This window comes from Pyxicephalus adspersus, chromosome 6 (assembly GCF_032062135.1).
Source record: "Pyxicephalus adspersus chromosome 6, UCB_Pads_2.0, whole genome shotgun sequence".
NCBI lineage: Eukaryota > Metazoa > Chordata > Amphibia > Anura > Pyxicephalidae > Pyxicephalus > Pyxicephalus adspersus.
The window spans coordinates 38726823-38753631 of record NC_092863.1 but is presented as its reverse complement, the minus strand read 5'-3'; the positions used below and the strand labels follow the sequence as shown (position 1 = coordinate 38753631).

The 26809-nt window shown below is 35.9% G+C and overlaps 1 protein-coding gene across 6 annotated transcripts in view; it reads right to left on the bottom strand.

The window, feature by feature from the left end:
- Nucleotides 1–26809, bottom strand: part of ACACB (acetyl-CoA carboxylase beta) — a 62137-nt gene that overhangs the window by 11206 nt on the left and 24122 nt on the right. For 5 of the 6 annotated variants that reach the window (XM_072415362.1, XM_072415363.1, XM_072415367.1 and 2 more), the window contains 28 exons: nucleotides 26249–26359; nucleotides 25770–25979; nucleotides 23730–23900; nucleotides 22400–22561; nucleotides 22015–22178; nucleotides 21050–21200; nucleotides 20705–20808; nucleotides 19866–19947; nucleotides 18840–18985; nucleotides 18010–18160; nucleotides 17480–17614; nucleotides 17171–17317; nucleotides 16865–17053; nucleotides 15818–15918; nucleotides 15040–15128; nucleotides 14403–14527; nucleotides 13818–13931; nucleotides 13281–13394; nucleotides 13063–13152; nucleotides 12776–12894; nucleotides 11371–11394; nucleotides 9066–9203; nucleotides 7877–7976; nucleotides 6613–6720; nucleotides 5900–5956; nucleotides 5255–5296; nucleotides 3291–3506; nucleotides 1337–1492 (listed from right to left, as the gene is read on the bottom strand). In XM_072415362.1, coding sequence (XP_072271463.1) covers nucleotides 1337–1492; nucleotides 3291–3506; nucleotides 5255–5296; nucleotides 5900–5956; nucleotides 6613–6720; nucleotides 7877–7976; nucleotides 9066–9203; nucleotides 11371–11394; nucleotides 12776–12894; nucleotides 13063–13152; nucleotides 13281–13394; nucleotides 13818–13931; nucleotides 14403–14527; nucleotides 15040–15128; nucleotides 15818–15918; nucleotides 16865–17053; nucleotides 17171–17317; nucleotides 17480–17614; nucleotides 18010–18160; nucleotides 18840–18985; nucleotides 19866–19947; nucleotides 20705–20808; nucleotides 21050–21200; nucleotides 22015–22178; nucleotides 22400–22561; nucleotides 23730–23900; nucleotides 25770–25979; nucleotides 26249–26359 — 3516 coding nt within the window. The remainder of the gene's footprint in view (nucleotides 1–1336; nucleotides 1493–3290; nucleotides 3507–5254; nucleotides 5297–5899; nucleotides 5957–6612; nucleotides 6721–7876; nucleotides 7977–9065; nucleotides 9204–11370; nucleotides 11395–12775; nucleotides 12895–13062; nucleotides 13153–13280; nucleotides 13395–13817; nucleotides 13932–14402; nucleotides 14528–15039; nucleotides 15129–15817; nucleotides 15919–16864; nucleotides 17054–17170; nucleotides 17318–17479; nucleotides 17615–18009; nucleotides 18161–18839; nucleotides 18986–19865; nucleotides 19948–20704; nucleotides 20809–21049; nucleotides 21201–22014; nucleotides 22179–22399; nucleotides 22562–23729; nucleotides 23901–25769; nucleotides 25980–26248; nucleotides 26360–26809) is intronic. The other variant, XM_072415365.1, reaches the window with a different exon arrangement.

Below are 26809 nucleotides of genomic sequence, written 5' to 3'. Positions count from 1 at the left end.
TTTCTCCTTTACATGTCACTTCCTGCATCGTTCAAAAGATCGTATCTAACGTGTGTACATTATTGGTGGATTATATTTAAACAGTCGTATCGTTACAACATGTACAGAAATGTGCATAATACTTTCCTTCTGTAAAACTCTTCATCTTAATCCTAATATTTAACCCCCAAACTCTTGAGCCTAGACCTAACTATAATATAGCCTTTAGTATTCCTTTATGGTAAATTTACCTAATATGTGTGTGATTAGCGCTAAAATACATTCACCCCCCATATTCAGAACATTTCCAGGTCCTGTCACTTTCACCTACGCAACATCTCCAAAATCCGCCCCTACCTGTCCCCTGAGACCACCAAACTCCTTGTACACGCTCTTATCATTTCTCGTCTGGACTACTGTAACATCCTTCTCGCTGGTATTCCACTAACACGACTCTCTCCTCTACAATCTATTATGAATGCTGCAGCCAGACTCATCCATCCTTCCCTCCGCTCCTCCTCCACTGCATCTCTTTGTAGTTCTCTCCATTGGCTTCCTTTTCACCTTAGAATCAAATTTAAGCTCCTGTGCTTTGCCTTCAAATCCCTACACAGTTATTGTCCCACTTACATCTCTGACATGGTTAAAAAATACTCCCCTTGCCGCTCTCTCCGCTCCTCCAATGACCTACTAATGACTTCCTCACTTATAACCTCATCACACGCACGAATACAAGACTTTTCTAGAGCTGCACCAACTCTCTGGAATGGTCTTCCTCGTCCTATTCGGCTTGCTCCTACTTTCTGCTCGTTTAAAAGAGCACTCAAAACCCATTTTTTCAAACTTGCCTACCCGGCTTCTTCTGTCATTTGAAACCATCACTACTTCCCACACTACATATCTCACATCCTTTGTGTGTGAAATTCCCCCACCTACTAGATTGTAAGCTCTTCGGGGCAGGGTCCTCTCCTCCTGTATCACTGTCTGTATTAGTCTGTCATTTGCAATCCCTATTTAATGTACAGCGCTGCGTAATATGTTGGCGCTATATAAATCCTGTTTAATAATAATAATAATAATAATAATACATAGCAGTCCTATGTGCCTATATTAAATATCAAAAAGATCTGTATACATTATTACCACAACATTTAATTGCAACCTTTTTCTCTGAAAAAGACCTCAAGAAACTCTATATTATTCTATATTTCAAGATGTAACGGTGGGTTTAAATTAATTTTATACATTAACTCTGAATTCTATTTTCATACAATAATATAGCCATTGCAATATTTGGTATAATTCACAGAAAACAGGTAAGCCACTTATATTCAATAAATGGAAATGTATCGGTCACCTTTGATGGATCCATAATGACAGTGGGGACAAAGTTAAGGAAGATGTGGTTGCAGTCGGTGCGGAGGCTGGGGTTGTTAAAAGCCACTTCTAGTTCATCCATAGCTTCTAGCAGAAGACGCTCCCCTTCATTCTGGAGATACTCAAATGAAGCTTCCTATAAAGATAAAAACAATTTAAATGATATTGCTACTTTGTCTGGCTTACTTTGATGTATTTGTTCCAGTAAATATATTATTCTTAAAAACACTTCTTTATATATAAAACACTGGAAACAAATCTTCATTGCTTGGGTAGTATAGATCCCAAACAGACAACTTGTTACATTTTGACAAGATTAAAATAGAATAATCTGGAATTACAAATATTTGCTCCAGGTGCTTTATCTTCGAAGGGACCATGCAAAAGCTCCTTTTAACTCACATCAATAACATCTTTGTAGATCTTCCACAAAATTAAAACAAAGTCAAAATAATAATAATATGCAGCACATCTCTGCAATACATGCACATTTTTCTATGTTTCATCCATTCTAGATACCTACAGATCTAGGAGTACAGAAAATTACTATTATTCTGGCAAAAAAGTACTTAGTTCATGAATCCTGTTTTGTGTAGTTTTGTCAGCACAACTAAGACCTCCTACTCACTCCAGCATCAAGTGAGCACTCTGGCCTTGAAGCACTGAAGTCTCAGGATTGAATCTCAGCCAGGATACTTGCAAGGAGTGCGTATGGTATCCATGTATTTGTGTGGGTTTCCTGAGGGCACTCTGGTTACCTTCCACATTCTAGCCCAAATGGCTAGTACCATTGCCTTGCCACACTAGGGTCTCAATTTTGAATATTAACCAGGGAGTCATATGCATGGAGTTTGTATGTGAGCTTCAGCCAGACACACTTATTTCCTCCCACAAAGACGGTAAGGTAATGTGGTTCTCCAAACTGTCCCTACTACAGTACTAGTCTATTGTCTAGTTGAGGACCAAACCCACTGTAAGCTGTCCTTAGGACAGTTAGTGGCATGACTATGGATTCTGTAAAGTTCTGAGTAATAACAAAGATCACTGATTCCTCATGTCACTGTGTATTTCTCTGTCATTTGCAACCCCTATTTAATGTACAGCATTGCATAATATGTTGGCAATATATAAATCCAGTTTATTATTAAAAAATAAGATTTCTGTAGTTCCAAGGTAGGAACAGGGATAGCTGAGTACTCTCCTGGAGAAAAAGTGAAGTAAGCACAAGACAAGACAGCATTTCAGAATATCTGACATGTTTTTCATGCATTCAACAGCAATTTAACAGACCAAAAGAATATAAATGAAAGAAGGTGATTATTAGGGACATATATTTTAGGACAAACAGAAAAATCTTAACTCTGGCCTTATAACTCAAATCTTGTGCTTCTTTGGAAGATCTGTAGAAAATGGAAATTTCATAGTTTCATACCTACCATGTTCTTTTTGAAACTACTTACCAAATGATCATATATGTATGCATGGGCGATTATTTTAAATAGAACCTAAACTGTAGAGCCTGTGCCCAAAAAAAGCATGCAGGACTAATAAATAAATAAAGGACTAATGTGTAATATCACCTGCAGTCTCTATGCTGTTGGCCTTTTACTCAATACTAATTTACTATGCCGTGTATGCTTTATGTTCTGTACAGTGTTTCTGTTGGAAAAGCTCCCTCACTTACCGGGATGTCCACTGTTATTTTTTGTAAGTATTCTTTAATAAAGGAAAATTTCCCAGAGCACTGCTTAGATACAATAAACATTTCAGATATTTTCTACAAAATCCTAACATCTGAGTTTAAGTCCACTGTAAGGGGCTTCTCTACAAGAATAAAAGTCAAGTGGTGATTTTATGGAGTATGGCTTCACCTACTAAATAACATAAAACAGTTCCTTGAATCCTAAAATAAATAAAGTAACTGAGGAAATTACCTTTGTCACAAGATCGGAATGTCGGATAATGGCGCGAACGAAGAATCTATAATCTGTCACCTCTGTACCAGCATCTACTTTAGCTGCACCAAGGTACAGGTGCATTTTGTGGTTGGCACAGGGCACTGCATTCAAGTCAAAGTTCCTCATTCTGTTTAGCTCAAGCTGAAATGCAAGAGCAGGCTCCAAATGCCTGTAAATACGATCTTCTGCAAACTGGAAAAATCATAAAAAATATAATTTCAAATATCATTGATATTACTTCTGTAAAAAAGAAAAATGTGAAGCACATGCTTCCAAAACACTGAACAAGGCCAATTAATAAATCAGTCTTGTTAATAATTGTAAATTAAAACTACATTTGAAACAGATCTTTTCAAATTGAAAAACCCAATTGTGTAGTGGTGTGTGGCTGTAGCTTTTCATCTATTCATACAGACTTAACGATTTTTAGTTTTCTTTTAACAGATTGAGGTCTAATAATTGCTTACCATCTACATCTTTTGAATTACAAGTTCTTCCACTTCATGTACACCCACGGATTCCACTGTACTGCAGAAATTCTGGTATATTTAATCCGGAATTTATTGATTTACCTACTGGGTTGCGCATTACTGGTTAGCACCCTAGTTATTTAGAAATGAGGGCAAATGAGCTGTGGTGCACTGTGCGAGCACATTTACTCAAATAAACATATTTTCGGTCTAACACATATTTAAACTGTGTTAACTTATCAAATTAAATGCTTTTACAATTTGCCCTATTCAACTTTAGGTTTAGTTTTACCATTAAAACAGATGTAAACACTCAGATGACATTCAGGGGTCTGTTTATAAAGCAGTGAATAGGACGTCCAGCAAACATTTTCTGGTAGTTAATCACAGTCATTTTCAGAACAATGAACATAAATGATTCTGCACCAGACAAATATTGCTAAATTTCAGAATTCCTTTTTATAAACAGACCCCTTAGTGTGTTCAATGCTTTTCATAATAAACAATTGATTTTTATCTCAAATATGCCTAATGTTTTAAAAGCCGTTGTTGCACCTTGGAGCCAGTGATCCCCTGCAATCTCTTACAATCTATGAGTATAAACTCAAGCATTGACTTTATGGTTTCCTGATGGAAACAACAATGGACAATGCCTGGGTAATCCAGTGTAGATATAAAAATATTGCATAAGACTTTTTAAAATGACATTTACACATGACATTTTAGTTATTAAATGCTACAGATTTGTCAGACTGTAAAGTCAGGTGAAGAAGAAATAATTTAAGACTTCAAAAAAGGGCTGTCCAGCAGGGATGAAATTCCCAAACTAGGGGGAATTGATTGTTTTATTGTTTATTTAATGCAAACCAGTATTTTATTGTTTATTTAATGCAAACCAGTATAAGTTACCAATATAAGTTAATGGTTAATGTTGCTATTATGCACCGTTTGTAGCTGTTGATACAAAAGGTGATAGCTGTATCTGCTGATATGTTAAAATGCATGCTATGTTCCTCACAATAGCGGTTTTTCTGCTCTTACAATACAAATCTCAGATTGACAACACACTGAAAGTAACTTTATGTGCATGTGGTTATCTACTCAATTGCCCCCTCTAGTGGCATCAACACACTCCTATGATTTACATATTACACCTTTACTCCTACATTTTTGTTCTTCTGTTAAAGTCCAACCAAAACTAAAAAAGGTAGGTTGCTTAATAATAACACAAAGCTTAGTAAACATACAAGGGCTTTCTAAATCCATGTACAGAACTGGATTTTTTTTTACAACCAGTCATTTTCTGATTCTATTTAAGTTTAATACAGCCTATTGGAAAAATACAAGGAATTTGTAAGGAATTTGTGAGGATCCTGGGCCTCAAAGGCTTGAGTTTGACAATGCTGCACTAGATTTCCCCTTCAATGTGTTGCGACTAGTAAAGATATAAAAACAGAAAAATAAACAAACCTCATCTCTTGCTCTAAATGTAAAAAACTTTGGGAACTCTCTCTGAAAAAGGAAAACAGAAAGTAGCATTAGTGTTAGTTTATGTTACTGAAAAAGTCACAATACGTCCAGCCATAAAATAATATACATACTCTAATCATTGTCACAATATCTAGTGACTGTAAAATCCTCTAGAAAACTATGTTGCATATTTAACTGCATAGGTGAACAGGATCATTTCAGTCCCTACATTTTGCATTTATCATATGACATTCTGATTTTATATATCTCTTGGTCAAAAAATCTCCACTATTATCCGCTCTGCCAAACTGTTGCCAAAAAAAGGCAACACAATCTTCTAATGGATTCTCCATGAGGTAGTGTTGCATTTAAATTTAAATACCTTAGAGAAAGCAGTAGGGACATAATTTACTATATAAAGCTACAGAAATTTACTACAGAAGCAAGGTTATAATAACACCCCAAAGGTGCCCACTCAAAAAAAATTTCAACTGTTCTTGGACATTAAGGACAGGCCAGCCATTAGGCTCTTAGTTGGCTGGGAATACTAACTGAGGTTACTTTTAGCAAGTGCTAATAAGCAAAACCTGTTTTCTGATCGTATGTATGGCTTAACAAGAAAATAAATTGTGTACTTTTACCAACCTTTTGAGCTATTAGGAAAGTGATTCTCCGAAGTCCATAGTCTACCAAAATGTTTTTCTGTAAATGCAGATAAATATAAAGAGTAAATGAAAAATGGAAACAAAAATATATAAAGTATATGTTTATCCAAAACTTTACCTAATTATTTTTATAGTGGAGAAAAGTCAGAACTATCAGTGTTTTTACGGTTCTCTAACTCTGCTAACTTCAGTGCTTATAACAATAGCTTCACTACTTAGAATGTCAAAGAAAATCTCCAAAGGTAACAAAAGAGGTAAAAATAAATGATAGTTTTTTGGTGGTCACCCCTACAGATATCCATCTGACCATCCATCAAGATTATTAGTGTCACTTGAACTGACCTGAGAAGCACAATTTGCTAACTGACCAAGGAACCCCTAGCAATCCTTGGAGAAACCTCCAGTTGAGAAACACTGGTCTAATGGATAACAGTAATAACCAGACAAGAATATTAGCCTTTCTACACAATATTAGCGAGAAATAAAAAAAAGGTTTTGCCCGGTCAAAAAAAAATTAGGTAAGTAACTTTGAAAATTTGCTGTATATAGACATCAAACCTTTGCTTGTCTGCTTTTGTACACACTAAACTTAGGATAAAAAAAATGCAATATGTGTAATTACACAATTTTCGTGGTAGTAATAAAAAAACAGTAAATTGCAGGCAATTTGTTACACTTTTATTTAGTCCCTACCTTTGACTGAGAGAAAGTTCTGAACACTGTCACCAACTCCTCATCTTCCATGCGGTCAGCACACTTTAAGGCAACATTGAGTATGTGAATTGGCTCCTCTCGGATGCTCTAAAAACATGATGAAAACGTTATGTTGACAGTGTTTTATTTTATGCTTCAATTTAATAATCTCATAAATGTATTTTATTTGTATGCTGGCAAAAATGACCACAGTTTATAGTAACATAATCAAATCTATGTATTTTGGTGGAGACAAGTTGTGGCAGAAGGCAGTTTTCTCTATATTATTGAACCAGTTACCTATACCTTTCTGTTTATCAGATTGTGAGCCCCTTTGAGGGACAGTTAGTGATATGAACATGGACTTTGTAAAGCGCTGCATATTTGTTGGCGCTATATAAATGCTGGCTAATATTAATAATAATATCATATGTGTTTTTGTTCAGTTCAGAAGTGTTATTTAAAAACCATTGACAATTACAAAGTAATGTATAACTAAAAGATATATCTAATAATATACAAAAATTGTATATACAAAATCTAAGTAATTTCACATAATTTCACAAGAAAAGTGATCATAATGCACACAGATAAAGGGGTACACACATCAAATTGAATAAGCTAAACTCTGGTTTTGTAAAGGGATAAAAACACAAATGTAATACATACCAATCTTGTGCACTATGATGGTAGTAAACACCACTAACATGGATAATATCAAAAAGTCGTCATATATATATATATATATATATATATATATATATATATATATAGTAATAAAATTGTAATTTACCCTGGGGTAATCTTTTTATATAAGATTCTTACACATATACAATGCCAAGCCTATAGTCATAATGTATAGAAATACAGAGAAGAAAGAAAAGACAGGCTTTTTGGCAGTATAGAGCGAAAACAATAGTGATTTATTAACATATACTTTAGCCCTAAATACAACATAGACCTTCTATGCTACAGATCTGGGTTATACATCATAGTGCCTAATTTTTAGTTGCTTTTTATAATGACAGCCAATACCTTTATCAGGATGACTGAACCTGTAACTTGAAAGTTAGGCACAATGATGTATAACCAAGATCTGTAGCATAAAAGGTCCTATGTTATGTCTAGGGCTAAAGTATATGTTAATAAATCATTATTGTTTTCGCATTACTGCCAAAAAGCCTGTCTTTTCTTTCTTCTCATTCATATATATGTATATTACATATACACACACACACACACACACACTAACTGAGCTACTAACCTTATTGTCTTCTTCATCATAGAAAGTAGAACGAGCCTCACTGAACAAGGGACTGTTTAAAGGAGGGTCTGCAAAGCAGGAGATTACCTCATCAAAGTTCCTAAGGAAGAGACATGTGTTACAAATGTGTATTCCAATGGTTCCTGTTCATTTGGCAATTTCAGTTTAAACTAGGTTTAAATATATGGAACATGTGTGGTACTGTGAATGCACACAAAATATCAGTGTATGTATAGCCAACCAGAAGAAAGTTTTTAATGCTGTCTAAATTAAAGGTAATTTCTGGACAAAATGCCTTTTGGCTTCCCCTCCCACTCTTCTCTAACCCATCCCGCATGTTCTTTATCCTGTTTATTGAGCTATACTCATCTTGGGTCTCTGGACAGAGCCATTTGTTCTGTAAGATACTGTTGACCCAGCACTTCTCTCATCTGACTGTGTTCCCCAGGCCCAGATGGTTCCCTAGGACTAATGTCACTCCTCTTTTCCATTGTGAAAAGAGCCAACCACTGGACAGCCAATAGGACATGAACTCAATGAACTACAATGAATGCAAACATGGAAAGATAAGAGAAGTTCTTGAAGCTGGAGTGTAACCTGACTGCAGGGTAAAGGTGCGTACACACTTCCAATTTTTATCGTTCCAATCGAACGACGAACGATCGATTGGGCAAAAAATCGCTCGTAAAAAAGTAACCAACGACGCCGACGAACGAGGAAAGTCGCTGGAAACGAACGACCGGACTGGCGGATCAGATTGGACGACGATCGTTGAACATCGTTCGTTGATCGTCCATGGGCTGAGCATGCGCGATGAACGAACGTCCGTTCACTTTCCTGTCGTGCACATAGTTCCTCTATCGCTTAAACGATCGTATCTATTGTGTGTACAATATCTACGAACGATCGTGTCGTTACTTCTATGTGCAGGATCGGTGCTATACGATCGTTCGTGTATATCGTGCAGGAACGTTCGTCGTTCGTTTTCCGACGATAATAATTGGAAGTGTGTACGTAGCTTAAAACAGGCATTTCTTGGTTTTGTTTTTTCCCCAGCACTTAGTTAGAGGCAGGTGGGGGGAGGAGTGGAAGGAAGAAACGGTCTTTGCCCAGAAATACATTTTTAAATGCCCACAACTGTTTTTTTTCCCCGAAAGATATAAATACTACAGAAACATCAAAGAATCACCTTGTAAAATCCTCAAACTTATCAAAAGCCACCATCACTCCCATCCGCTGACATAAAGGTGAGAAGCCGTTGTCCATAAAAAGTTCACTGCTCTGGCGGTTTATCTCGAGATGTGTGGCACTGATTGGCAGAGACATCCTGTTTGTGAACAGATACAAACATAAAAGACAAGGATTCTATTTTTTAAAACATTCGAACCAAACTCAAAAAGTAAAATGTGTTCACGGTTCGGGCAAATCCATGGGCTGTAACTCTTTCACTGTGGACTTTCTGAAGTTATTTAATGAAAGCATTTAGGAAAAGGGATAAAATACAGACATGGAGTAGGCACAGTGGAATTGCAAACTCTAAAGTCTAATTAATTTTAAAAAATAGAGAAAAAAAAAAACATTAACACTATCGGTAAAGCAATATTTTTTATGTATTTTATCACACAACATGTACAGAGAATTTTTTAGATTTTGTCTACATTTTAAAAAAATCATGATGCGAAATCAAATGACTTGTGTTCCCCTGTCAATGCAAACTGAGTTTTAAGGAAAGTTATGAAGGACAGGTCAATTAGAGCAATAGTTAGGGGTCTTCTTTATAAAGCAGTGAATCTGACATTCACTGAAATATTCCCTGGAGAAAAATCAATTACTGCTATTGAAAACACATGGACCAGGAAGATCCACTTTCACTGAATGCTGGATTCCCTGCTTTATAAGTAGACCACTTAATGTAAAACAGTAGATAAAATCCTCATATAACTAAACAGCAGAACTTTTATTCCTCCTATGCATAATAATTTATTAAAATATCATCATTGTGCCCTCTGTACCTATTACAAAAAATGGATATTACTCTTAAGCTGCGTACACACGTGCAATTTTGTCGTTGGAAAGGATCTTTCACGATCCTTTCCAACGACAAGGGACTGCACGATGCATGAACGGTGCTGCACATACAGCACCGTTCTGCTCTATGGAGAGGGGAGGGGGAGAGCGACGGAGCAGCACCCTGCTGCGCGCTCTCCCCCTTCCCTTTCATTAGGATCGGTCGTCGTCCATCGTCCGTGGATCCAGCAGGACGGTCGTTCGGACGACACCGACTGTACACATGCCAGATTTTCGCCCGATATTTGGCCGATGCCAATTATCAGGCGATAAAAGTCTGACATGTTTACCCAAGCTTAAAACACTAAATGGAGAGAATATTGTAATGAGAATCATATGTAACATATGAGTTGCTCTCACAATACACAAATTTAAAATATATATTTGCAAACATTTAAAAATAAATATGGTTGGATGGTAGCAGCACTAGAGTAGGTATGTAATTACTAAGCTGCTTTTAGACAAATATGCTTAAGTTTATTTATGTTTATTTTTATTACAGATATGCTTCTTACATTTTACAGCAATTTGTAGGCTCACTTCTATCAGAAAATAGAATATTGCAAGTTTACAGAAAACAGGGGAAGAAAAAGCATATATGTTATTAGCCAATTAAATTAAAACTGGAATTGTATGATTGATACAATTCTAGCGGTTATCTTTCCACAGACTACTTTTTCCGGTTATTAGCCGCAGTGCACAAAAAGCAGTGTCTGGATTTGCAATCAGTGGTACAACAATTAGTTAGTATTCAAGTAGATGTATTGCTAATGCCCATCAAATACAGGTTGAGTCTCCAAAAAATAAAAGGGAATAGGTATGTGGGGTTCCTATACCTTTTTAATAAACACTTTTTGAATGGCCAATAGCAAAGAGTCAAATTCCCTATTGTCATTTCTTAACCAGCATTAGACTTGTCGACTATGATTATTCACCGCTTTAGTTTTATCACTTGGTGAAGCTTTTTGTACTGTTTACACTAGAGCAGAAGTAGTTCAAAACAGAAAAACAATCTAGGATAGTTTGTGCTCTATGGAACAGACTGACAATTCCATGCCATGTATTCTGGAAGCAAAATAAGGAATTACAGGCATTGATTGCAAATGTTTATTGCACCATTGTCAATTTTTTTTGGTCTCTTTTACCAGGTGACAAAGAGTTTCAAATAAACTGCAGTTCTTTCTGGCAAAGAAGAAATTAACTTTATTAGCAAGTAAAGAAAGCGAAGGGCAGCTGTTAAGAGTCAGATTACTTTCACATGGAAGAACTGCAAGGGCAATAAGAAATGCGCTGTTAAACCCCTCTGGCAACTGGCTAAGGAGAGTTTCAAAGCAAGAGCTCAAAGCACACATGATAGCATTATTGCAAGAGATTGTACTTGGAATTGAAATATTTTCCATGCTTCAGATAGAATTTTGCATTCATACCTGCTCAGTGTTGGGCTGGACTCTCTGTAATTAAATGGGCAAATAACAGGACAGTAAGTGCCAGGACAGTAAATAACTGAAATGCGATTTTATACAACTACATACTTCCTGTTTAAGATATTAAGGTATTGCTCCAGGAGTAAAGGGCTCTATCATACACTCAAGAATTGTTGGACAACCTGCATTATTCTAATGCATTTGCATTTTTGCTAATCTGCACATCTATGTAGAGGGAATGACTTCAATTGGACGAAATTCAGAAAAAAAAGTCTGCATTGTGGAAAGTGAGGATTCACCTAACATATCCAAAAGGATATGCATGTTTAAAAAAACGCACACAACTTTTTGAAACACAGGTAACAATGACATCCTGATGTAGGAGCTGCCAGTGTTTGCTAAGTTTTTTCAGCCTGTTTTTCTTTATTTGTTAAGAATATTTCTTTTGCATATTGCGATATAAAACCTCTGTGGCTAATAATTTACTAAAATGTCTTGGCAGGATCATTTGGCTCACACTATACCATTTCACTACATGGAAGATATAGCTTTAGTTTCATGTTTACCAGGGTGGACTCACTTTAGATTACATGTTCCATTCAAGTTCTTCCTGTTCAGTTTATACTTCCAGATGAAACAAAAAATTTAAATACCAATATAATTACTGGTTCCTAATTGCTGTGACACACATTCTAGATAGGGTATTTAGGACAACATTTTAAACATCGGAATTGATTGCATGAAAAACTGAGGACATAGACACCTGTGGCTATCAAAGTATATAGAAGCTTTGAAGATTTGTGCTAAGTTTATTGAGTTTATATATTTAAAAACCCAAGCCCAAAGCCCAAGCAATTATTTCTTTGCTGTATTGTGCCCCCCCCCCCCCCCCAACCATGTGTATGCCCGTCTTTCCTGCTACATAGTATTCAGGAGAAGGCTCCTAACATTGCATAGTGTGCAACCATTTTGTTTTGTTTTATTTATTTATTTATTGTTTTATTCCTAGGTTATATTGCATTAAAGAAGTAGGAGCTCTATAACTGAACATTCCAATTTTTTGGATGTTTCATGGTTATGTCCTAAACCTACTTTGCTTTTTTTTTTTTTTTTTTTTTATAATGTTTACTTTACTGAAATGTTTTTAATATAACATTTGCTGTATTAATTGTGTTATTTCCTTGTTACTACAATACTTTTATATAATTTGATGTCTTTGCCCGTCTTTGTATGCTGTACCCTACTATTTATAATTTTAAAATTTTTGTTAAAGAACAAAGCTACGTATCGGTATACAATTCAATTATAATCCCATTCACGATCACTGGAGTCTACAAAGCTGAAGGCCAGAAAATGCCATCTAACTAAATTGCAATGACAGCTCAGACATTACTGGTTACTACTATACCTGTTTGGATGAGAAGATGGTAGCATGAACTGAAATTCCACCACACAGGTGCCATCCTGAAGCTGATGATGCTGAAGACTGTTCAATTCATATGCTATATAACCCCTTCGTACATATACCTGAAATAATGCAACCCAATTACTAAGGCATACCAACAATCATAGTATGAGCACATACTATTATCATTAAAGTTTTTACATATTGCAGTATGTGCCTGAACCAAATTGCTAATAGATGAATACTTAACAAAACTAACAAAATTGTAATGTAATAAAAAGTATTCTTACCTCTAGTGCAGCCATTCGAACTACTTGGTTAATATGGTAGAAAAAATTTGGCAGCACATCAAAGATTGAGGTCTCAGACAGAATGAGTTTCTGGTAAGAAAATATAAAACATAACCTTTTAATATCACAAAGGAAAAGCCACAGTAGTGTATACTACAGCTTTAATATTTTTGCTGTACTAGTGTTTGTCTGATCATGTTACAAGTAAGGTTACTGACCTTAAGATTTTCTGGGCAAAATTGATGTCCATACAAGTCTATAGCGGAGAGAAAAATGGACTCCACTTGATTGTGTCTAAGTTCATATGATGGCAAATGAGATGCAATCAAGACCTAATAATTAAGCCAATGGTGACAAATTAATACTAAAAATGTAAATCTTTAAAAAAAATATAAAGCTGTAGGTTAGTTTGGAATAAAAAATATAATCATTCCTTGATCTTTTTTTTTTCTTCACATGTTAATGCTGACCAAACTGTCCTGTAATAAAACTGAAATTGGGTTAAAATGAGCAATAGGAAGGCCAGGGGTGTATACAGCAGCCATATGCTATTCACAGTTTAAGTCTTCAAAAAAAAATGTTGCTATAACTGCTCAAGCACAGCAGTGTTCCACATCTGTCATTTTTTTATACATTGAATAATATCTTTACATACATACATGAATACATAATACTATTACATACCAAAAGGCAGTATTTTTTGCAGTAATAGTCCTTTAAGAGAGCTGTGTGAGGTCTGGCCTGTTGGATCTTACCTGTCGAGCTCTGAGTGCAACTTTTGAGTGCTCAGTCTTGCTTAGTTGCGTCAGCTCATGAAGGATAGTCATAAGATCATCTGTAAGTGTTGGGTCTCGACCACAAAGTTGTTCCTACATACAGCATGGGAGAATAAAAATATTTTTTATTATACTTTTGGTTTTTGCTGTTCCTGTGGCATAGAATCATTTTGATGTAAATCTCTAATTTTAAATAGGATAACTAGGGCAATGTTTTCATTGATGAACGATTTTTAAATATACTGATGGTGAGCAATTAAAAGAGGGCAAATACGGTATTTCTGTGCCTCCTTAGAGAACCTCTACAGGAATATACTGTATGCCTAGATCACTTAGGACAGTAACTGCTTATGTGAAAAACAGCCTTTTTTAACCTGTCAGACCAATGCTAGGGTTGAAGCCATGATAACTGGCCCTACTACATTAATCACAAAGACATTCTTAGTCAAAGCATTTTTTTTTTAGAAATTGGTGAACATCACTTCTGAAATTTGCTTTAAAATATACAATTTCTTTATACAATTCAAAAGTAATAAAAGTGTCCTAGATAAAAAGAATACTCACAATTAACATTGTGACAAGAATGTTCTTCTTGGCCACCTGGGCATGTGAAAAGATGCATTCCAGTACAGGAGTCATGTCTGGTTTGTACTTTTCTCGTAGGTTTATGACACACTTGTCATAGTGTGCTACAGGATCAATATAAATGTATGTTATTATAATTATCTATTCCAATAGTCTTACAAAAAAAGAACAAATACAATATTTAATAGGATGCCATATTCTAGTAGTGCTTTTAATGTGTCAAGAAATTCATACGGACGGGGTAAAGGAATGATGTACACATCATGAAAAGCAACAATGCACAAGTCTGGAACTTACTTGCAAAGTGCATGTTTTGGATTTTCTTGATAAAATATGTTGTTTTTTAATATCTCACAAAGCATACTTAATAAATATTACAGCATAGTATCCTTCTGTAGTTTTCCACTTTAAGAGAATCAGGGAGTAATGTGTAATAACGGTAGTACTTCTCAGATCTCTGTACATGAGTCTGAGCATACTAGGTTTTTGTTGAGAACACCTATTATAGGACATGACTCCCACCCCCACCCCCAATCTCCTATCAGAATGTAAAATCCTTTAAAACACAAGGTGTAAACAAGTACTGCAGATCCTATGTAGAAGGATTTTAACTTACAGTGCTGAAACTGAGTTTCAACTTGCAAGTATCTTCTAAGCAAATCGAGTACCACTGATTTCATGTAGCCACGTATTCCACTGCGGTATCTATAAAAAGTTAAAAAGTTAAGAAGTTTGAGAACTGTTTTATTTTAACATGCTGTAAAACAGAAAATTTGAGGTTCAAAAACATTGTAAATAATTTGGCACTAACATATAACGTAAAGGATTGTAGGAGAGCAAGAAAATTGGACCAGTTGGTAACCAAGCAGATTCGTAGTCCTCCATTTGACACTCTAGGAGTAGAGTTTTTTGCCTTACAGCGTAGTATATTGACAACACAAGGCATAACTTGCATAAGACATGCCTAGCTCTTTCCAGTACATAAAACCGTTACTTTAAAAAAATAGCAATAATGCAATTCAAAAGTGGTGGTACATTAGACACAGCATCCATTACTAAATACACCTGTAGCCTTTTTTACATATACAGGTTAATCACAAGGGGAATTTATACAGTGTGTCATGTTTTCTTCTACTTTATTACATCATTTAGGCTAAACAACACATTTATTATACTAAAACAGCTTCAATTAAGGTATCTATTGCTTTATTTTTTGCACCCAGAGTTCATGTTTAGCACCGCCAAAAAACATGCCCATCAGATACCATGGCAAAATTGAAATATGACAGTAGGGTGGTTATCTCTAACTTGTATCAAAATTTACTATTCTTCTGAAAAACAAAGTTTTATTATTTTAATTAGTGCACAATAATGTAATGTGATGCTTTAATTACCTCTGAACAAGCTGCACAATACTCTGAGTATTCATGAAAAATACTTCTCGGTCAGCTTTTCTCTGTAAGGTGGCTGCATAGCTGTCCAGAATGTTGGCAATCTGAAAGAGATAGGATTTACTAATTTTAAATTACTGGAATTAGAGGGCCATGTCAGTACTGGTTTGAGTGTTGTTTATTTATAACACCTAATGGTTTCCTATGGGTGCATGGCGATAGCCATTTAGGAGGCCATTTGACACTTCTAGTGTCATGCTCTGCCGTGCACAGGCCATCACACATTGATCTCGGGTTACCTGAGCTCTATAAGCAGCAGAGCCCTGCTTTACAGAAGTGTGTCCGATGAGCAGGTGGAGCACAGGTAGCTTCTTAAATTATTGCTTACACAAATTCTGAATCAGGGCTGTCCAACTCCAGTCCTTGAGGGCCAAAATCTGCACATATTGATAGTATTTCTCTAACGGACAGCAGTACATATAATTAGTTAAGAAAATATCTATATAAAAATCCAGCATTTGTATGTGACTCTACAATTAAAGATGGACAGCATTGATCAAGATCTCTTAGAAACTGCAAATGTGCAAATATTTGTAATGTATTGTATAATTCATTTTCGTCTCTAGTATCTCAAACAACATAATTACAAAGTTGTTATATTTACATTGCTTTTCTCTCTATTTGACTGCATACTAAGGAAAATTATTTGTGAGAGTATGACACCAACAATTGGATTTTTTTTGCCGATTTAGCAAGTAGCTAATAAAGATCGAATAGTCCATGCTGATCTTTAGAACATACTTAAAGCATAACTCCAGTTAGGGGTGCACAGTAGGAACCCCCTCCTCCAAGTTGTACAGTTGTTATATGTTTCAGCATAAACAACCTTAGTAATAGCTATGGCTAAGGGACTATTTGGGATAAAATACAATCACAAGCTTGGTATAAACACAAAATGAATTTTGGTAAAGGACACAATGAAGGATTTTTTGAAGTACTGATGTTTTTTTTTTTAAATGACAGCGAATATAAACTTTTTTCTATATATACCTGCTGGCTTGGAAACTGGCACAAGACGGAGGTAATGTTGCTGGCATACTGAGCCATGACTTTACGTATGGTTTTCTCTACGATGGGAGGAATCCTGGTAGATACACTGGTCATTATCTCCTGTAGCTCCAGAAGAGGAAGGGAAGGATCCCGAAGTGTCTTCATTAGTTTGTGAACCCATTCTTTTACCTAGAATAAGCCGTTATAATGCTTTTATTGGGTGCTAAAGAAATCAGTAATAAATAAATGAACAGTTGCCTCCTTTTTTTACTTTCAAATAAATACTGTTACTTTGGTTTTACTCACCTTGTTTGCAAAATATGGTTCAGGCAAGCAGTATCCATTCATGATATTAATCAGATTTTCCAGCACATTGTGGAAGATTTGGTGGAGCTTCTCTCCCATGATTGGCATGGTTTGCTGAGGCAGGAGTTCTCCAGTATACAGTTCTGTCTATATGCCAGGAGAAGAAACTGTTTTAATCATGTACAAAAAAAAGATGCCTAATGAACCCAGTATGAAATCCAAGTAAAGTCTGAAAACAGTACTTTTTTATATGAGCAACAACATAAATTGTATGGTGGGTAACAATAATTGTCCATATATATCAGCTACCTGATGAACTTTGGATGGGTCATCTAAATCAATTCGAGCCACCACGCAACCACTTTCTAGAACAGCTCCAGGACGCTTCACATAGTGAATATGGCCAGGCTCCTGCACCAGTAATGTCATCACCATCTTCATTACCTGCAACATAATACATAGGATTAGAATACCACCTAGCACACAGAAAAAGAATTACTAAACATAGCTAAAACTCCATTCATAGCACTGCCCTGTGGTAACAGCCCAGTACATGGTGTCCTAAATCATGTTTTTCACACTTCTGGGTAGCTAAAATTAATATGTAACCACCCTAATTATTTTACTTTTGCTTCTGCAGTATGCTAAACATTGTATTAGGATTAAAAATAATAATAATAATAAGAAGAAGAAGTAGTCTAACTACAAAAACTTCAAATGGATAACAAAGCTGATAAACCTACCTGCCACTTGGATTTCTTTCATACAAAAATATGTACAATAATTGTTTTGGTAAGCAGGTATGTCAAATGTGCAAGACAGATTTATCAAGAAAATACCTCAATTTCTGCAAAGCAATCTCCTGCATTAACATGGGAGCCATCTTCTACAGTGTACTGCAGTAATTTGCCAGCTGAGGGGGAACGCAAAACTGTGGGATCTCTTTCCTTTTCAAAAACACAAGTCTTGTTACCTATTGTGACACGATACCTGCAAAATAAATATTTGTGTCATGCTAATATGTACAAACATGCCAGACAACAAATACACGAGGCACACCTATACTTTTTGATTAGCTGTGATTCCAAACAGTGGTGGGGTACATATTCCCACTACTCATAGCAAAGCAGATATCTTTAAGCCAAATATACTAAAGCCTGCTTTTGAATCTCTGCACAGTTTCTGCTCTGTAACTCCCTATGCAATAGATACTGTTACTAGTCATGAACTTCTATTGTCCAGAAGGTCCAACATCTAATAAAAATGCTTGTACTATTTATCTATTTGTTAAGCATACTCTTACACTGATATTGATCAGGACTTATATTGGCAAGACAACAGGACCATCAGCTATGTTTATTTTTTTGTGTAGTAGTGCTCTATATGATATAATAAAACCTTTAGGGACCAGGAGCACTACCAGGTCTCAAAAACTAATATAATTTTAACTTTGAATGTTTATGTCAGATTCCCTGTAAATGCAATAAATATTTGTCAATTTAATGTAAATATATATATATTATAAGTTTTTAACAGGTCCAAATCTTTTGGATTTTAAAATGGACTACATCAAGTCAGTATAATAATTACCTGAACTTTAGAATATGCTTTGGAAAGAAGTGAAAAAAAATCTTCAAAAAGAGAAACAAAAAGAAAGCCCCAAACTTACCGATCCACTTCCTCTTTCATATAGGTAGTATAACTATTGCCATCATAGGACAGTAAAAGTCCGCCATCACTCAGCCGATGCACATCTATTTCAATGTGAGAGTTATTCATGATGATCACATAGGTTGTTAGCGACTGTCGGGCAACCTGCATTAAAGCAACCATTTTATAATTAGCAAAGATAACTTAAGAACAATATTGGATATCTCAAAATACATAAACAGGACATTATTAAATATGACTGACAACATTTTGTTATCAAGCCAAAGACAGCTAAGGCTTTATTACAGTTTCCCCCCCAATTATTTTCATATTAACCAGGGACAAAATGCTGAACTCTGGGAATGAATCTCACGTCAGTAAAAATCTGCAATAATTCACTGACAAAAATTGATAAAGAAAAACTCAGCTGACTCTTTCACATAAATATAATATGCTCAATGTGTACTTGCTCTCAATTTTGAAGAGAACATGACACCAATGGCAAACCTGATGCTATACCAATTTGATCTGATGCTACGTTGTTGCCCTTCTATGGGCCAGTCCTGCTCTCCTTGTGTAAATGTGGGTCTCCTGGTAGCAAACCTTTTTGCAATGGCACATATGCCATCCTGCAGGATCTGGACTACCTCTGTGGGCTGCAGGTACCACCTCATGCTACTATACAGTAGTATTAATGACTAGGGGACTAACAAAAATGAAAACCAATGAATAAAAAAAGTCAGTAAGAACAAAGAGAGAGAATGATATCTCAGAAATGTACCTGACTTGGTCTTATACTGGGTTGATTGAGTTTTCCCTAGGTATTTCTGGTAATTGTAGATATTGCCTAATTAGAAACCTTAAGTGCTTTGCATTTAAACCTAGAGCCCTCGGGTAACCAGCCGTTGAGTGTTTTGCAATATGTCGATACGTTTTTACATGTACTGGCATAGGGATCAGTGTAGCTTCTGCTCATAACAGTTTTTTAGTACAAACAACTTAACTACCTACTAAGCAAAACACAAGCTCCACAGATCTTTTTTACCTTTAGAGTGTATTTCACTCCTTCAGAGATAAGTTCAACATCAACAATATTCAATAGTGTAGCTGCAGGAAGGACTTGGCCTCTGGAAAACAAAAATCTATCAGCTTTAACAATAATTACTACCTACTGCTATGAAACTAACTACATTTTATTATTATTTTTAATATTACACAGCATTTATATAGCGTCAACATATTACGTAACGTTTCACAAAGTCCATAATCATATCACTAGCTGTCCCTACCTCAGTCATATATCTATACCACAGTCTAAGGTCAATTTTGGGTGAAGCCAATTAACCTAACTGCATGTTTTTGGATTGTAAGAGGAAACTGTAGTACCTAGAGGAAACCCACACAAATCGGCAAACTCCGTGCAGGTAGTGTCCTGGCCAGGATTCGAACCTGGGACCCAGCACTGCAAAAGCCAGAGGGCCAACCTCTGAGCCACCATGCTGCCCATTAATCAGAGAAAAAAAAAAAATAGAAGAGATATACATCACTCCTAGTTCCACACTGTGCTATTCCAAATTTTTTTTCAAATTACAAATATTTGTAGAGCACTGGAAACATGGAATGAGGTTGACAGGTCAGTACACGGAAAATCCATACCTTTCTTTTTTATAATAATTTATTAAGTGTCAGAAAAGCTGTTCATCAGGTCAGAAATCTAGTGTTCTGTGCAGTGTTATCAACCATGCCCATTTCACATCTGTTAACTTCCTAACATCTCTCCTTGTGTTACAGAACTGAGAATAGAGTGGTATTGTATAGTCTTAAAACATTTTTCCTGAGGGCAACACCTTACACAGTACAGTGAATGAGGTATTACATACATACCTTTCTAAAGAGTGAAGAAATTCATTCATACATGTTTGAAATAAAGCATCTGCAACATTGAGAGCCCCACAGACCACTCCAAGCATTGTATCTGGTTTCTCTGCCTTAAAAACAAAACAACAAAGTTAAAAACAATAGAATAAATAAAAAACAAATTAAGAAAAGAAAGAAAGTTAAATCTTGTTTATACACATGAATATATTAAACACAGAGCAACTTGGTTGTACAAAGATTCAAGGACACATTATCAGTTCCACAAAAACCTCAAATCAACACATATTTTACAAAACACATTTTTGGTTTTAATTAAGCTCATCTACAATTACAGGGATGTTTGGACTTTACCCGAACTTTTTCAGCAATTAGATGATCCAGCCATCCTGTATCAATTTCATTATTTTGAAAGCTTTCAGTCTCCAATAATTTGATGAGGTATTCCACTGTTGTCCTGAAATCTCCTCTTATAGACAGCTCTTTAAGAGCTACAACCATGTTCCTAAAACATACAGAAAACACGTCAGCTACATGGATGTATTGTTTCCTCTAGGTACATTCCTTACTAAATACATACACAAAAAAATAAAAACATTTTAAGCTTGTGATATATATATTTTTATATGTCCTTTATTACTAAATTTAGCTTATTTCCTGTCTCAAAGGAACATGAGAGTATTTATTATTTAAAATATTAATATTATAATATATTATTATAAGAATATTATTAATCAAAATAATTCTCTAGGTCCTTTCTCTTTAGCAGAAAATACATTATTAATAAAATGTATGGTTCACAATAAAACTAGAAGTTTAAATATACACGGTAAAAATGCTGTCATTTAGGCTTAGTCTACACGGACTGTTTCTCAAGCGTTTAACTTGAGGCTTTTAAAGCCCTTGTTTGAAGTCCCCATGCATTACAATGGGTTAATCTACACCAGGACATTTCCTTAAGGCACGTTTATGACATTTATCTTAAACGTTGCTTGCAATATTTCAAAAATTAAAATGCTGGGTTAACGCGGGTAAACGCTTCCAATAATTTCAATGGGACGTTTTCCCGCATTTTGGAGCACTTAACATGCAAATTAGTTAAAAACGCGGTAAAACACGATAGGAACGGGGCCATAGGCATTTTCCAGCATTTTAACGGCAAGCTTTAAAACGCTAATAAAAGTGCATAAAAACGCATATAAAAGCAAAAGGAACTTTACATGGTTTTTTAAAAACGTCCATGTAGACCCAGCCATAGGGAACATTACAGATGAAAAGAAAAAAAAAAAAGTGAGAGAGAGTTGGTTGTCATTACTAACGAGATAGCCTCTTCGCGATTTTCTCCCCAGGAGAAACAATGTCCAAACTGAGAATCAGCAAATTCATGCAGACCGCCAGCGGCTGCCACGCTAAAGTACCCCCACACATTTTTGCTACTTCGGAAATTGAGCTCCTGTACGGTCCCTGAGCTGGGTTTAAAACCCTGGAGGAGAAAAAACAGAAAATAACAGATTGAGTAGTATCAGCATTCATAGTTTATTCTGCTTTAACAAATGGAACTTTTGAAAAGACAGAGAACCAGTAATCTCTAGTGATAGTGTATAAAGATTTGCACACATTTTTTATGAAAACAATATAATTGCTGCAGACATTGATAGTCTGGTGAAATGCTGAGTAACACTGGGGTCACCAGCACATTCATACCTCATCAGGGTTCTCACTTGTTATTCTTGCAGCAATGACGTGACCTCTCGGGTTTGGGGTGTTTGCAGGATTCTCAAAGCATATTGGGAAATCTTCCCAAGGTGACTCTCCATACAACACTCTTATGTCTTTTATTCTGTATAGTGGGATTCCCATGGATATCTAAATGAACAAACAAAAAAAACTATATGGTAATGGCAAAACAGCTTGCAAATTGGAATATAAGCAAAATCAACATAAAAACATCCCCATTATTTTAACAGTATTGACTAAGTAATTCTAAAAACAAAGACAGCATAATCAAAACATGTATCCAACTTAATATTTGTACACATGTAAGATTAAACAGCCTGATCAGTGATTCAGCAATCCGTCATAGAAGATTGAAGAACAAGACTGGGGGATGACTGTACAGTCGGATTTTTGTCAGAGACGAAAATGATCGGCTGTCTTCGGCAATAATGATTTGACATGTATACGCAGCCTAAAAAATAACCTGAATAACTATACTGGATTCACAAAAATTAGCTTACCACTGATTTTCATAAAGGTCAATTTCAGTGATGCAGTTCTAAAATCTAACAAACAGGCTCAATATATGAGAAATCAAACATTCCACAAGCAAATTTACAGAGCTGTATTTTTACTTTTTTTTTTAAAGTAGTTTCCCCAAAGCCAGACAAAAACAAATAACTGTTATGCAAATGCATTCATGGAAACACCTATTAAACGCAGTAGTGCAGATGTTTCCTCAAGATTTCTGTGCAGTTTAGTTCCATTTCAAACCACAGGCAACCAGATGAATAGGGCGCAACTTGAGCTTTAAAATATGTTCAATGTCTTACAACTAGTTTTCTTGAGCCACAGTTTTTTTTTTTTCTCAATTTTGTGACAAAGAAGTGATTTCCCTGCAAAGATCTGACACGCCCCCTTAATAAACCAGAGCCAAAATTCCCCAATCAGGAAGCAGCATTAACTTTGCTGATTGCAGGTTGTCTCATACCTCTGCAGAGACCCCTGGGCAGGTTTTTCTACTCCGGCTAATAGCTGCTTTAGAAAAAACAAACAAATAGGCTTAGTTTCAAACTGAATAATATTTTTCCATCCTGTGTTAAGTCCCACCACTTGCAATTACCAGACAATACTGAAGCACTTTAGCACCAAAATCTGGCATCCCATCCTAACGAACTGGTTATCCTGGATTATCTCGAGTAATAAATTTAATACAACACGAAAACAGCATCAGAAGTTTAGGTGGTCAAAATACTGTCACATAACTTAGTGTATATGGTAATTTAGGAAATAGCAAGCGGCTACCCCCTTGTCATACCTGTAACTGAGCAGCAGGAAGGTTAACGTCACATATCATTTCAGTGCAGGGATGTTCAACCTGAAGTCTTGGATTCAGTTCCAAAAAGTGAAAGCTGCCATCTTCACTGTACAGATACTCCACTGTGCCAGCACTAACATAGCCAACCATCTTAGCCAGACGGACTGCACACTGTTAAAAGGGAAGAAGGACATTTACAAAAAAAAGTTTTACAGTACATAAGAGATGAGCAATGACTATAAATAAATATCTAGGTATAGGAAACTATCACATTTAGGCGATTTAGGCACAGAGGAGGTGGTTTTCTGACCTGTTAGGTCACTGAAAAAAGAGTTTTATACAAAGCCTTAGAAAAGGAAATAGATCCTTTTACTTTATCAGTCTAGTTATATGCATAAATGTATTTGTGTAGGAAAAATATAGGTCACAATGTAATCTGCCACATGTTTGTTACAAAGATGTTCGAATTATTGCCTTAGAAATACCCTCTATTATTTAAATTGTGGAGGTGTATGTTTGATTAAGGGGATGTGGCATAACGTAATTTGTCTTTGGCAGCGTATAAGTATAGATTAGGGCCATAATGGGATGCCAAGTTACTCTAAACCTGAGGTAAGCAAACTTTTGTGGCCACTAGGCCATTTCAGGGGTGGGCAGGAGCACACTAGGCCAGACTCTCTCTCGAGCCCTGCCCTAATGGCTCCGGCCCCCACCAGGAACGCCCCCTAAAGGGAAATCCCTCTCCTCCGTATGCATTACAAAGGAGATGGGTTTCTCTTCAGGGGCATTCCCTAGTTACCCCAGCGGCAGAAGTGTTAACACCGGCAGCAGTAAATAGGGGAGCCACAGCAAGAGGAGTTTCAGGAGCCGGCAACCCGCGTGTTTATGTTTATGTTGTGAAATAAATTTATTCTGGGGGTGGGTGGAGGTTTTTCCAAAAACCACAAAACAACTCTTTGGAGTTACTCAATTATAAAAAATCTACTGGTTGCTATTGCTTGCCTCTTGTGAGTCGCTTAGCTGTGTCTGATTGTCAGAAAAATATCAACATTCCCTATCTTTATACCTTATTCAGGTCGGTTGCTTAGACAGCATTAAAATAAAGCCAAAGGAACAGCATAAAAGCCAGGGAACAAAAAAAAAAAAAAACTTTTTAAAATCTTTTTTTTTTTTTTAGGGTAGCTTTGGATTATGTTCTTTTTGTAACGCATGCCTACCTTAAAATGTATGCAGAACCCCAAATCTGCTTACTTTTCACCTGGTAGTTATAAAGTAACACAAACAGTCCTTTGCTCGATAAGTGCAAAAAACTACATATCGATCATTGCAGAAGCGAGCTCTATATTTCTGTGCAGTGTTCCTATGTAAAGATATCCAACAGAACACCGCACCATGTGGTATGTAGATGAAGGTGGGGGGGAGGGCTGTTATGTAGTTTTCACACGCTTTATGTCCTAGAGTGACAATACTGCTCTGGTATGAAATACGGTAAGTGGTTGTTGCATCCTTAAAATAGAAAGTGTTTTACAAGGAAGGTAGGACTGGTAAGCCGCTATATATTACATTTTTTGTAGAGTTTGGATAAACTCTAGGTTTGCAACAAACACAGCAATTTCGCATTTTTTTTCTGTCATGGCAATAATGTCAATGCAGTAATGAGAGCAGAAGGATGGGGGTTGGTTAAAATGGCCAAAAGGAAATGGTTAACATTGAAAAAAAGAAACAAAATCACATTCACAAGGAAACCAGAGAGTGAAAGGTCTGCACTTGTTACATTAAATAGCAGAAAGCTAGAATGTTGCAAACTCACTGCTAGGCTAGGGAAAGCAGGGTGAGCTGAGCTGGTTTAGAAAATACGTCAGAGATTTAGGAATAAACCCATCCGCAGTGCCTTCAGCTAGAAAGGTCAGTGATAAGTTTGTTTCAAAGATCATTATTGGTTTTGGAAATGTGCAACATTTTGATAATATATTAGAACCTATATTTGCATTTGGCTATCCCAAAAAATTCCATCTGCAAGAATACAGTGATCTTACCAACCTTTTCCATGTGTTCAAACACAGAAGGAGCAGCAACAGTGGCTGGTGCTTCCTCAATGATCTTTTGATGCCGTCGTTGTATGGAACAGTCACGCCCAAAGAGAGACACAGCATTTCCATATTGATCTGCCAGGATTTGGACCTCCAAGTGTCTCGCATGTTGAGCTAGCTTCATCACAAAGATGGGGGATCCAGGCACCTCTGTCTGCACCTAAATTATTAGGATAGAAGTAAATTAATTCATATTTAGGATTTCTACCAACAGCCCAATATAAAATAGGATTAACCTAATACAAAGATATCCTATACAAAATGATTTTAAGGGTATACCTTTATCAGCCACTTTGTGCACAACAGTTCATAATGAAAAAGTGTTAATATATCTGTATAGAAAAGTATATAGCATTGATCAGAATTTTTGTGGTAACTTCTCCATCGCCTGAATCAGATGAAAAGTTATCAGCATTTCAAGGATCTCACCTGTCTAAAAAGATTTGGGAAATCCTCTGCCCGCTCTGCCATGCGAATACCTTTTCCACCTCCACCCTCAGATGCTTTTATCATTACTGGGTACCCAATTCTCTCAGCAGACTGAAAAAGAGTAAGAATAATTGATTTAGGTCATTTTACTTACAAAAAAAAATTAACATAAGATTTTGTAAGATAATGAACATGAAATTACATGATACAAAACAATACAGGTAAATACCACTATAACACTGTTCTTTATCATACCCATTAAATAGGTAGTAAAGTTGAGAAATCACATTCTTAGCCCTTTTTATTGAGAAAACAAGTTAGATTTAGTGTTTCCCTTTTCCCCTATTTAAAATAAGCCATGCCATGAATTTTGGTGCTTTTTGTCAACTCATTTATATCACTGCAATTTTCTTAATTGATGTCACCCTTTTGTAAACAGACAAAACAATTTTTTTTATTTGTTCTTTTTAAGGAAACAGCTGCCACGCTGGTGCTTATTTAAGACTACTTCATAGCTCCAGGCAAAATAAAGCTCCACCTGGAGCCTTCTCTATGTATTCT